Below are 13,401 nucleotides of genomic sequence, written 5' to 3' on the forward strand. Positions count from 1 at the left end.
CTCCTTTGTATGTAACACAAGTGGGACAATTGGGAAGCAGGATTCCAAAACTGACTTTCCAGGTGGGGTCTCTGTAGAGTCTGGGAAGCTTGACGCCAGAGAGAAAGGAGGAACAGGTGTATTTTCCGTCCTAGTTCCTTGGATCCTTAGAGACTGCCAGGAATGACAGCCCGTGTTTCGGGGCCTTCGCAGATGTTATCAATCTTAGTAAGCTTTGCTGTCTGCTTCTCAGCTGTGAATTGTCATTCATTCTCTCCGTCCTGTGCCCCTTTTAACTTGGATGCCATAGGGCCTCGTGCTAACAGCCTCCTACCTCTACGTGCTGGGCCTGTGTCTTTGTGTTATCTTGTCCCTTTTAAGACTTAATCAATATTCTCTTTAAATTAAAAAAAAAGAAAGATATGAACTCATTTAGAAGGAGGCATTTTGTTGTTGTTGACATAGTTCCTTTGGCGTCAAGAGTCTTAGAACTATATCACGGTTCAGTAGGTGATTTGGACCCGACCGTGCTTAACAACAACACAAATGAGTGATTCGTACAACACTGGAAAAGATACTTATTTTTCTAGCAATGGCAACTAGGATTCAAACAGATAAAAGCAGCATAGTCCATCTAAATAAAGCTGGCTCAGCGAGGGCTGCAAAGAAAGTGTAGCAGTGAATGAGAACACCGAGGCGGTGAAAACAGCGGTTGTGAAGGAAATTGTGGAACACGGTGTTATCAGGAATAAGGAGTTACTCATTAATGATTGTGAAAGAGGAAAAAATGTGGGAACCGGAGGGTGGTGGTCAGTGGGAGTTAAATGAAAGCATATAGGAAATCCAAAGAGACTTCAAAAAGATTGAAGAGATTTGCTGTCATCTTTCAATTCCATTTTTCAGTGAACTCTTTGAAACACCTTCATTTGGTAGCAAAATAGCTAAACCTGCCAGCATGACACTAAAATTGTGCAAATGATGGTCATAAAATCAAATTGGTTAGAGAATCAGCAGCCTAAGGTCTCCCAGTCTTTAGGGCACGCCACAGCGATAGTTGCCCTCTCAGGAATCGTGGATCGAATGAGTGAGGTTTCAAAAGAAGCCTCCATGTGCAGTCGATGTCGGACAGGAAGGAAACATTGATTAGTGAGTTGACTATAGTTGGAATGGAACCGAATTATTGAGTGTGAAACACTCTAAGACTAAGAGGGTAATTAATTACTCATAGATAAGACAGGAGACTTGAGGGGCCACCATGGGTCTCAGCGGCAACTAGCAACAAGGTGACAGGAGAACCAGAACAGCCAGTGGCCACTGAGTCGGTCCTGGCTCAGGGTGACAAAATATGCATCAGCAGACCGGTGCCCCTTAAGGGATTTTTTAAACAGTTTTATTGGCACTCAATCCACATATCACAATTAAATAATTCGGTCATATCAAGAAGAATTGCACAGTCTTTACCACAATCAATTTCTGAATCTCTTAAGGTTGTTGTTTTGCTTGGCAATTTTTTTTAATTGTGAAAATATATACACTCAAATATCTGCCAACACACTTCCACACTTGCAGTTCAATGGCATTGATTTTTTAAAATCATTTTATTAGGGGCTCATACAGCTCTTATCACAATCCATACATACATCAATTGTGTCAAGCACATTTGTATATATGTTGCCATCATCATTCTCAAAACATTTGCTTTCTACTTGAGTCCTTGGCATCAGCTCCTCATTGTTTTCCCCTCCCTCCCTGCTCCCCCCTCCCCCTCCCCATGAACCCTTGATAATATATAAATTATTATTTTGTCATATATCTTACACCATCCAATGTCTCTTCACCCACTTCTCCGCTGCCTGTCCCCCAGGGAGGAGGTCATATGTAGACCTTGTAATCTGTTCCCCCTTTCTCCCTCGGCATTGATTTTATTTTAAATACTTTATTGGTGGCTTATACAACTCTTATCACAATCCATCCATCCATCCATCCATTGTGTCCAGCACATTTGTACATATATTGCCATCATCCTTTGCAAAACATTTTCTTTCTACATGAACCCTTGGTATCAGCTTCTCATTTTGTCTCCTCCTTCCCCCATCTTTCCTCCTTCATGAACCCTTGATAATTTATAAAGTGTTATTATTTTTTCATATCTTACACTGACCAATGTCTCCCTTCACCCACCTTTCTGTTGAATGACACTGATTTCTTTTTGTTTGTTTATTTGTTTTGTTTTGTTTTTGACACTGATGTCTATGGAGTTTTTAATAGCTGACATTTTAGAAACAGATCACCAAGGTGCCTCTGAGTGGGCTTGAACCTCCAGCCTTTGGACAACACAGCAGAGCACATGGATGATTTGTGTCACCCAGGGATTCCAAAGCTCCTTCATGCCACAAATAATTAAATTCCTTGCTAGGTCCTAGTAAAATGTGTGTGTGTGTGTGTGTGTGTGTGTGTGTGTGTGTGTGTGTGTGAGAGAGAGAGAGAGAGACCGACCAACTGGTCGAGTATCTATGTTAAGTCTAGGGTATATCTGCAATTCCATTACATCTAATTCTGTATAAAGTACAAATTTTAAGGGTAAAATCCTCTTGCATGCCACTACTCTACATTTCTAGCTGCTACCTAAATTCTAAAAAGATCACTTTGCTGATGCTTGTATTTAATTTTACCTTTAAAAAAAGAAAGAAAATATTGTCTTCTCTCTCTCTCACCCTTTTTTTTCCCTCTCCTTGGCCAATTTTACTCCCTTCCACCCTGCACAAATCACAACTCTTTTGTTTTGCACCAGGGAGAGGAGGTTCGCTGTCAGTATGCTGTTACATGTGCAGGGCTTTACTCCGACCGTATTTCAGAGATGAGTGGCTGCAATCCTGATCCTCGAATTGTCCCCTTCCGAGGGGATTATCTGCTCCTGAAGCCGGAAAAAGGCTACCTTGTCAAAGGAAATATCTATCCGGTAGGCAATGACAGGCCTGCTTTCTCACTCTTCTGAAGATGGCCGGGGGTGAGAAGAGGGAGGGCATGTTAACCAAGTCAGAAATGACAGCTGCTTGCACAGACTGTTCATGCACACATTTCTTTCTTTCTCTCTCTCTCTCTCTCTCTCTCTCTCTCTCTCTCTCTCTCTCTCTCTCTCTCTCTCTCTCTCTCTCTCGTGGTCAGATGCCTACTGATTCTGTGGGCTTGCAGTTGTAATCAGTTGCCCACACTGCACGTCTTCCAAGAGCATCAGAGCCCATGGCAGGTGCTATCAAGAAGGAGCCCGATTCTTCCACCTCTCTGGTGGAGGGAGAACTCATAAGAGAGCTTTCTCCGATGGCACTTCCAGATGCCCAGCCCTCTTTCTCAGTGCACCTGCTGCAGAGTAGAAAGCAGACCACCCTGTGGTTTTAAGAGCTAGAGCACTGAGCTGTTTACATGGGAAGGCCATTCCCACTGTCTCAAATACCTGGAAATGAATCCCCTAAAATATATTAGGTCGACCTAAATGAAATCGCCCATAATCAGTTTGGTATTTTTGACTTTGCCACAGCATCAAGTTGAACCGATGCACTCCCGTCTTGCATATGTCTGTGTTGTGAATGTGGTGGCGGTTCTCCTGTTTTCCTGGCGGCTCTGATTCTCTTTACTGGCCACCTACATCCCTGGGTGTGGGACAGAGACCCTGAAGTAGGACAAGCAGGGCAGTTTAACTTTTCTTTCTTTCTTCCTTTTCCCCACATACGTAAGGACACAGGATAGTGTGCGTTTGGGCCACTAGCATCAGGGTGTCATGTGTGTCATTTCCACACAGAAACCCGTTAAGAGGAAAGAATATCTGAGTACAGGCCATAAATAATGCAGATTAGATGTATGGAAGAAAGTGCTTTGTTTACCAATTGAATGTTTGCATCTGTACTTACAAAATGCACTGTGTAATGGGGGCTTATCGTTCCTTGCTGTGTTAAATCCCCAGGTTCCAGATAGCCGGTTCCCCTTCCTAGGAGTTCACTTCACACCGAGGATGGACGGCAGTATTTGGCTAGGGCCTAATGCAGTTCTTGCCTTTAAACGTGAGGGTTACAAAGCCTTTGACTTCAGTGCCAGAGATGCTATGGATACAATTATCAATAGGTAACAACTTTATTTACAAAAGTGATTTTGCCTGCTTATGTTTTCAATGTGGGAATTTTGTTTTTCTTAATAGTATACTTCCTAGATAAAGTTTAGATTTGTGATTAACAGATGACGTTTTACTTAATAGAAACCAAGAGCTTTGCAAAGTACGTGCAATGCTGGAACCACTTCAAGAAAATCCTAACAGGCTAGTTAAAGAGAGTAAAACCAAGAACATGTCACTCCACTGACAATTCAGATTGTGTATTGCCAACTTTCTAGTTTTGGGTTTGTTTTTTTTAATTAGATAGTTTAGTTTGATAGCATCAGTTCAGGTCAGTCACCATCATTTTCTTAACCACTGGGTATTTTGATGATAACCAAAGTCCTTTTCTTTCGTGGAAAATAAGCAATGCTTTTGTGTTGACTGGAGTCAACAGCTTTTCCTGTTACGACTTACTGATGGTTTTATTGGGTCAGCCTGTCAGTGTTTCTCTCTCCTGAGGGCGTCACAGAAAAATCACTGGAGAGCTTTCTAAAGTGTTCTTGGGTTTCATCCTCTAGAGATTCCGACAGGTCATCTAGGGAAGGCCTTCCCAGCATGTGTGCTTGCAAAACTGCATGCATTCATGCACAGCATTGCTGCGGGGTCCATTTCATCCACGTACAGTTGATACAAATCTCACTGAAACATGTCTACAAGCAATAGACAGGTGGCTGCAGACAAGTTCTGTCTTGGGCTCAGAGGTTGCCGTCAAAAAAAAAAAAAAGTCCAGTCAAATAGTGGCTTCTCATGTTAGTGGGGCAGGAGGAAGGTGAAATGCAATAGAGGAAAGAACTAGGAGGCAAAAGCTATTTATAGAGGTATAGCTATAGGCATGTATATATGAATATAATAATTTATAATGTTGGGGAGCAAGGGCAATGTATTATACTTGTATGTTAAGTATCATGATAGCAGAGGGACTTTGGGCCTCTACTCAAGGCCTCCCTAAACACAAGAACACTTGGACCTAATAACCTGGCACTCTTGAACACTCACCTTCCCGACACAATTGCTGAAGACAAAATGGGTGCATAAGCAAATGTGGGAAAGAACGCGGATGGTACCTGGTTATCAAAAGATAATAGTGTCTGAGGTCTTAATGGCTTGAAGTTAAATAAGCAGCAATCTATCAGGGAAGCAAATAATCCCACATGGAAGAAGCACACAACCTGTGTGATCATGAGGTCTTAATAGGATCAGGTATCAGGTATCAAGAAATCCCAAACAATTATATTGATGTGAAAAACAGGGGTTGGAAAGGAGACTCAAAGCCTGTATGTAGACAATTGGACAACCCCTCACAGAAAGGTCACAAGGAGGGGACGAGCCAGCCAGGGTGCAGTATAGCACCAATCAAACACACCGCATTCCTCTAGTTCCTGAATGCACCCCCGCTTCCCCACCACCACTACCATGACCCATTTCTACCTTACAAATCTGGCTAGACCGGAGAACACCTCGATACAGATACGAACCCTCAGCACATGGAGTCCAGGACAGATAAACCCACAGGAACAGTAGTGGGAGTAACGATGTCAGGAGAGTTGGGGGAGAAAGGGGGACACATCACTAGGTTGAATTTACAGTCGCCACCACCACCACCCCTGAGGGGGACAAATAACAGAAATGTGGGTAAAGGGAGACAATGGACAGTGTGAGATATGAAATAACAATAATACATAGTTTATTGAGGATTCCCAAGAGGCGTGATAAAAGGAACTGATACCAAGGGCTCAAGTAGAAAGAAACCATTTTGGAAATGTTCATGGCAACATAGGGACAAGTGTGCTTGATACAATTGAATGCCGGATTGTTATAAGATTCACAAGAACCCCCTCCCCCCCAATAAAATGATTTAAAAAAAAACAAGAGAAAGAAAAAAATAGTGGCTTCTGAGGAGATCAGCTGGGCCAGTTAAAGTCTAGCTCAGAAGATGATGGTGCCTTTTGTGGGGATATCAAACAGGTTGCCTTGTAGGTTTGTCTGTTTTTCAGTCATGGGGTTGATCAGGAAGAAGTTTTAAGAAAATGGAAACTGGTTAAGGAAATGACATGGAGTGACCTTTTCCATTATGACAATGCACCTGCCCGCTCTCCCAGGGTAGCAGGAGCTGTCTGAGGAGAACTTGGTCAATCGACCTTTCCAATCCACCCTACAGCCCTGACACTGCCCCACTCAGACGTCCATCTGTTCCCCAAACTCAGGGTGTTTCAGAGGAACACAATGTGGGCCCCCAGTGAGTGCCTGGGCTTGTCTTTGACATGGTGCACATTGAATAGAACAGAGTTCTTGGAGAAGACCTGAAACACCACTGCTCTCAGGTCCATTTTGACTCATAGCCACCCTGTATGATTTCTGAGGCTGTAAATCCTTACAGGGGCAGATAGCCTCATCTTTCTCCTGATAAATGACTGGTGGGTTTGAACCACCAACCTTGTGGGTTAGCAACCCGCAAGGGATGCTAAGGAAGTGTTCGATGAAAACACCACCTTCAGAAATACACTTTTCTAGATGGAGGAGCATGTCAAAAAGCAATTGGTTCTCATTTTGGTATTTCTGTTCAATAAAGGTTTCTACGATTTTGTAATCATACTTTTTATTTCCTCTCATACATGGTTGCCATGGAGTTAATGCTGACTCAGAGTGACCACATGTACGGGTCAGAGTAGAACTGTTCTTTATAGTGTTGGTCACCTGGAATTTCTTTTGGAGTCCCTCTGGATGGACTGACCGTCTCACCACGTAGCACATTCATGTGTCCCACCCAGGGACTCCATAGACATACTTCAACTAGACATCCAGCTGACTGCCATCGAGCCAGTACTCATAGCGACCATAGGGCACAGGGCAGAACTGCCCCTGTGGGTTTCAGAGACTGTAATTCTTTATGGGGATAGAAAGCCCTGTCTTTCCTCCTGAGGAGCAGCTTGTAGTCTCCAGCTGCTGTTGACAGCTTTTCAGGTTCCCTTTACTAGAATTATCTTATCACAGGCCAACCAAAGAAAAAGAAGGTGGATGTTTTAATTTAATACTTTCTGGCTGTTGGAAAACATTTAACATTTGTGTTATCCACTTTGACTCATTGTAATGCTATAGGGCAAAGTAGAACTGCCCGTTGTGTCCAAGACTGGAGCAGAGGACCCATCTTAAGAGCAGCTGGTGGATTCAAACTGCTGACCTTGCGGTTAGCACCCCAAAGCATAGCTCACTGTGCCACCAGGCTTAGAGACTCCCAGTCTGAAACTCGTATTCCATGGGGATGCTCTCACACTTGAGCTTGGATGGCATTGTGCATCTCTGCATTAGCCTTGCTTGCCTTTTCTGATTGGACAAAGGCTGGTGTTCTTTCTACATAGTGTTATGCTGCAGCCGCGGTGTTGATCCATTTCAATGCGGGTCTTCTTTGCACTGCCCTTATTTCCAGTGTTGCTTTCCCACCGACCTAGATGCCTATGGGGCTGCCCTAGCAAAACAATAAAACAACAAGCAAAACATAATAGTTGTAAGAGTGTCTTAAAATGGCAGAAAGAAATCATTTTTTTTTCTCTTATGAGGATTTTCCCCCTTATTTTCAGTGGTTTGGTGAAACTGGTGTTTGAGAATTTCTCCTATGGAGTTAATGAAATGTATAAGGCTTGTTTTCTCAGTGCAACTGTGAAGCACCTCCAGAAATTCATCCCTGAAATTACCCTCAAGGATATACTGAGGTAAGGAAAAAGCAATAAGGGTGTAAACCCAGATCTGACCAAGGGAAGGGGAAAGGTGGGTATGCTTTGGTGATTGGTAAGCACACTTTCAGGAGCCCTGGTGGTATAGTAGTCATGTGTTGGACTGCGATCCTCATGGTTGGCAATTTGAAACCATCAGCAGCTCCAAGGGAGAAAGATGTGGCTTTCGTTTTCTTTTGAGAGAGAGATAGAGTGTGTGTGTGTGTGTGTGTGTGTGTGTGTGTGTGTGTGTGGCTTTCTACTCCTGTACACAGTTATAATCTCGGGAACCCTCAAGGGTCACCATGAATGAGTCAGCATTGACTCAATGGCAGTGAGCTTGATTTGGTGGATTCAAACTGCTGACCTTGACGTTGGCCCAAAGCTTAACAGTAACACACAGTGCCACCAGGGGAAGCATTAATGGTTAATGGACAGCAGGGTCAATCAGTATGCCCACTGAATCTTTGCTCCTTTCTCTTCTCCAAGAAGTTGTTGTATCATGGCCTTTAGTGCTTAAGCTACGTTTGTCTGTGTGTAACCAGCCCACTGTGGTAATTACATAATCTGGGTCAACTTGTGGAGGGGTGGAGTCTCGCCTGTCAGTCGGGTCACAGCTTGATGACCTCATTTGGAGATGCTAAGGAGATAAATAGTTCACTGGAGGCAAGACACACACTCACTCTGTGCGTGACTTTATTGATAACGAGCCTGATGGAGCTACGCTGAAGCAGCCAGTGCCTTGGAGCTGGAGGAGCTATGTGGAGACCCATGCCAGCACTGAGATGTTCCTACCGCCACTGGATCCACTTTCCATCACGGCCCTGTGATCTTCCTGCACTCTGTGTCATTTCAGAGCCTAAAGAGGAATTTATAGACTGGAACTGGACATATGGGTAGTTCTACTTATCAGTTATGACCACATGATCAATTGCAAAAGCAAGGTTTTTGATTGTCAGTTTATCTTCTTTATATGAATATCTTTCCATCGTTCATGTATGATGTACTAGATATAATTAGATTCAGTGTGTTTTCATTTATATGTATGTTAGGTGTGAGTGTGATTTCATTAATGTCTGGAATTATATATGGCTAAAGAATTGTGTACATGTGCCAAGCTGGCAAGGGGTGGGCTGTGATAGGTAAGTTTATCGCGTCAACCTAGCCAATAGGAACATGTGGAATTAACCCAGTCACAGTTTGATTGGAGGGCAAAGAGATAAATGATTCGGCATGGCCTGCCCCCACCCCTCTCTCTTGCTCTCTAGTGATTGGACCAGCATGTGGCTGGCAGCTTTAGCTGGTTCTCTGCCTCAACTTGTGAGCTACACTACCTGTGGACAGCCAACCCATGGATCATGTTGCTAGTGCTTGAGGTTCCTTCAAGACCTGCTTTGCCACTCTGCTGGTGTGTACATTGCTTGAGCATGAGGCTGGTGGATCCTTTCATCTTGCTTTGCTTGAGTTCAATATCCCATCCAGGCCTGCTTCACTAAGTTCCTGTGCTGCTGACTCTTTTTGCCCGTCCCTGCTGTTTGCTGCCTGTGGACAGACCCTGCCTGCATTGCCAGTGGGAAGACTCAGCTGTTTGCTTCCTTGACCTTAGACCCAGCAGCCCTCATGAGTTGAAGGACTTCCGGTATTTTAACTATTCCACAGAAGGGAGTTGAATGGAGCCCTCTGTACTGCTGTGTGGGCTAATTAGCTGTTATATTCCTATACTCCTTTGTGCTGTATAAATCTATCCACAGATATGTATATGTCTATGTGTATATATATGTATACATATACACATACACATATATGTATATGTGTGTTTATTCATAAGTGTCCTGATTTTGTTTCTCTAGACAACCACCACATGGTGTTATACTGCAGACTTCATTTGCAACTTCTCTGCAGTAATGGTCACCTTTTTGTGAAACTCATTCCCAATAGAATCAACTTGCCTAAGCCAAAAAACAATCCTTGAGCTAACTACAAGCTTTTCTTTCTTGTCGTGTTTTGTTTTTTGTCATTGGTTTGTTGTTGTTGTTGTGTTGTACATTGTTGCTTGGTTTTGCTCTGTCTTGTTTTTGTGCATGTTATTATCTCTGCAGGTCTGTCTAAATCAGATAGGCTGGATGAACAAGCTGCAGGAGAAAACAACCTGACTGACAGTTCGGAGGGGACGTGGGAGGTGGGGGAAAGGTAGTGGTGTTAACAAACCCAAGGACAAGGGAACAACAAGTGATCCAAATCAGTGGTGAGGAGGGTGTGGGAGGGCTCCTAGGGCATGATCAAGGGTAATGTAACTAAGAGGAATTGCTGAAACCCTGGTGGGGACTGAGCATGATAGTGGGACAGAAGGAATGTAAAGGGAAATAGAAGAAAGAGCTGGGAGGCAAAGGGCATTTATAGAGGTCTAGATAAAGGCATGTACATATGTAAATATATTTATATATGATGATGGGGAAATAGATCTATGTGCATATATTTATAGGTTTAGTATTAAGGTAGCAGAAGGACATTGGGCCTCCACTCAGATACTCCCTCAATGCAGAAATACTTTCTTCTATTAAATTTGGCATTCTATGATGCTCACCTTCCCGACACAACCACTGAAGACAAAGAGGGTGAATAAGAAACTGGTGAAGAAAGCTGATGGTGCCTGGCTATCAAAAGATACAGCGTCTGGGATCTTAAAGGCTTGAAGGTAAACAAGCGGCCATCTAGATCAGAAGCAACAAAGCCCACAAGGAAGAAGCACACCAGCCTGTGTGATCATGATGTGCCGAAGGGATCAGTTATCAGGCATCAAAGAACAAAAAATAATATCATTGTGTGCTCACCTCCATGATACGATCGTGGAAGACAAATGGGTGCATAAGCAAATATGGCGAAGAAAGCTGATGGTGCTGAGAATGATGAGGGCAATGAATGTACAAATGTACTTTACACAATTGATGTATGTATGGATTGTGATGAGTTGAATGAGCCCCTAATAAAACAATTAAAAAGAAAAAAGAAACAGCTTGCCTAAAATTGAAAAAGTGTCTTTGATTACTTACTCTTCCAAAGACTTTTAACTTTAATTCTATATAACCAATCACCCTAATAGATAAATCAAAATATTATTGAATTTTAATTGGTTCTGAAAACCTTTCAGAACTATTTCCTTTGTCATGAGATTGGAAGAAGGCCACCCTTACTGAACATTTTGATGAACAATTTTGTAGGAAAATCCTGACCAATAGAACAGAATATCAAATTCTATTTTTGTGGGTCATTTTATTAGGGGCTCATACAACTCTTATCACAATCCATACATACACATTTATATATTCATTGACCTCATCATTCTCAAAACATTTGCTCTCCATCTAAGCCCCTGGCATCATCTCATTTTACCCCTCCGTCCCTGCTGCCCCCTCCCTCATGAACTCTTGATAATTTATAAAATATTATTAGTCATATCTTGCCCTGTCTGACGTCTTCCTTCACCCACATTTTCTGTTGTCCATCACCAAGGGCAAAGGTTATATGTAGATCCTTGTAATTGGTTCCCCCTTGTGGACCCCAGACTTCCTGGAGCCATGAAGCTTGGCTAAATCCCACAAACTGTTGCCCTGGGGTAAACTTTAAACTGTAAACCCAAAATATGCCCTGAAGTCTTAGAGCCAAATGGTAGCTGAGCTTAACTAGTAAAAACAAATGTCTTATCTCAGGCAGGATGTCATTCAAAGAAATGCTCATGAGGAATGAACTTGATAACAGTCTTAGCAGTGAATTTATGTGTATGGGGGAAGATGCACTCAGACAAGGAGGGTAAAAGGATGCACAACTCAAAGCATGTAATCGGTGTTCTTGGTAATGTAGATGTAGTTGAATTGTTTCAGTGTTTTGCTATGTGCATTCTCATACACAACAGCAATAAAAACTTCTCAGAGTTTTTAACAAAACAATAAAACCCCTCCACCCAGGCCTGACACCTTACCCTGATTCATCTCTACCTCCTGTTCTTTCTTGAACACACCCTTCAGAAACTGTGTTGGAAAGGCAGAAGTGAGAAGTCCTGTGGTTAACAGTCTACAGCCCTTACTACAAGGGCGTGGGCCAAAGAAAAGGAACTTTATTTATTTTCTCAAAGATAGAAGAACTTCTGGTCCTGACCTATAGATGATGCTAAGCTCTCCCCAGCCCTGTTCTCTTTCTTATTCGGTGCTACCTTGAGGATCCCTGGTGGCATAGTCAGGCCATGGTCCTCAAGGTCAGCAGTTTGAGCCACCAGCCTCTCCACCCGAGAAAGACAGTATTGGCTGATCTTGTAGTTAGTCTCAATTGGACATCCCCTTACAGAAGAGCCCCAAGGAAGAGACGAACCAGTCAGGGTGCAGTATGGCACCGATGAAACACAGCTTTCCTCTAGGTTTAATGCTTCCTCCCCCCTACCACTATCATGATCCTAATTCTACCTTTCAAATCAGGCTAGGTCAGAGCATGTACAGATACAAGCTGGAAGCACAGGGAATCCAGGACAGATAAACCCCTCAGGACCAATAATGAGAGTAGTGATACTAGGAGAGTAAGGGGAAGGTGGGGTGAGAAAGGGATAGCTAATCACAATGATCTACATATAACCCCCTCCCAGGGGAATAGACAACAGAAAAGTGGGTAAAAGGAGACATCCGTCAATGTAAGACATGGAAAAAATGATAAATTATCAAGGGTCCATGAGAGGGAAAATGAGCTGATACCAAGGGCTCAAGTAGAAAGCAAATGTTTTGAAAATGATGATGGCAACAAATGTGCTTGACACAATGGATGGATGGATGGATTGTGATAAGCATTGTATGAGCCCCCAATAAAATGATTTTTTTGGATGGATGGATTGTGATAAGCATTGTATGAGCCCCCAATAAAATGATTTTTTTTTAATGAAAAGAAAATCAGAGCTAAAAAAAATGAGTCCCCAAACTCCCCAGTGGCCTGGAACTCCCCAGGGGCGGTCCTCCATTGCTGTGTAGGGTCGCCTGTTGCGACAGCATGGACTGGATGGCAGTTTGTTTTTGTTTGTGATGTCTTCGGGAGTTTTACTTTCCTGGAACCCTCATGTATTAAGCCTGAGCAGCCATGTACTCTCCCTGCATAACAATCCTTCACGACTCTCCAGAGGACTGTCTCCTTCGTAACAGCTGCTGGACTAGGCTGGTATAAAATTTCAGCAGGCTGGGAAGCGAGTAGTGTTTGCGTCAGCTGTCTCTTTCAGGGGCGCCTCCTGCTCCAAATCTGACTAATGTATCATCCAGAGACAGCCTCTTAGCTACAACCCAGATAATGTTTGTACTGTTATCCCCCTCACCCCTCTCTAGTCACCTTCTGACATAGGCAGGGATACAAATATCGGGCTTTACTTTCTTGCATTAACCCCGAAATCCCTAGGTGTCACACACTGTTAAGCATTGGACTGCTGTCCCAAAGGTGGACAGTTCAGACCCACCCAGAGATACCTGGGACTGGTACTCTAAGGTCACAGCCTGAAAACCACACTGAAGCTGGGTGAACTAAGTCGATCACAAGAGGACAATTATT

General features: G+C 43.2%; 1 protein-coding gene across 7 annotated transcripts in view; it reads left to right on the forward strand.

Moving 5' to 3' along the window:
• Positions 1 to 13,401, forward strand: part of L2HGDH (L-2-hydroxyglutarate dehydrogenase) — a 68,047-nt gene that overhangs the window by 35,633 nt on the left and 19,013 nt on the right. For 6 of the 7 annotated variants that reach the window (XM_075531197.1, XM_075531198.1, XM_075531201.1 and 3 more), the window contains 3 exons: positions 2,771 to 2,938; positions 3,938 to 4,095; positions 7,699 to 7,830. In XM_075531197.1, coding sequence (XP_075387312.1) covers positions 2,771 to 2,938; positions 3,938 to 4,095; positions 7,699 to 7,830 — 458 coding nt within the window. The remainder of the gene's footprint in view (positions 1 to 2,770; positions 2,939 to 3,937; positions 4,096 to 7,698; positions 7,831 to 13,401) is intronic. The other variant, XM_075531199.1, reaches the window with a different exon arrangement.

This window comes from Tenrec ecaudatus, chromosome 14 (genome assembly GCF_050624435.1).
Source record: "Tenrec ecaudatus isolate mTenEca1 chromosome 14, mTenEca1.hap1, whole genome shotgun sequence".
Taxonomy (NCBI): Eukaryota; Metazoa; Chordata; class Mammalia; order Afrosoricida; family Tenrecidae; genus Tenrec; species Tenrec ecaudatus.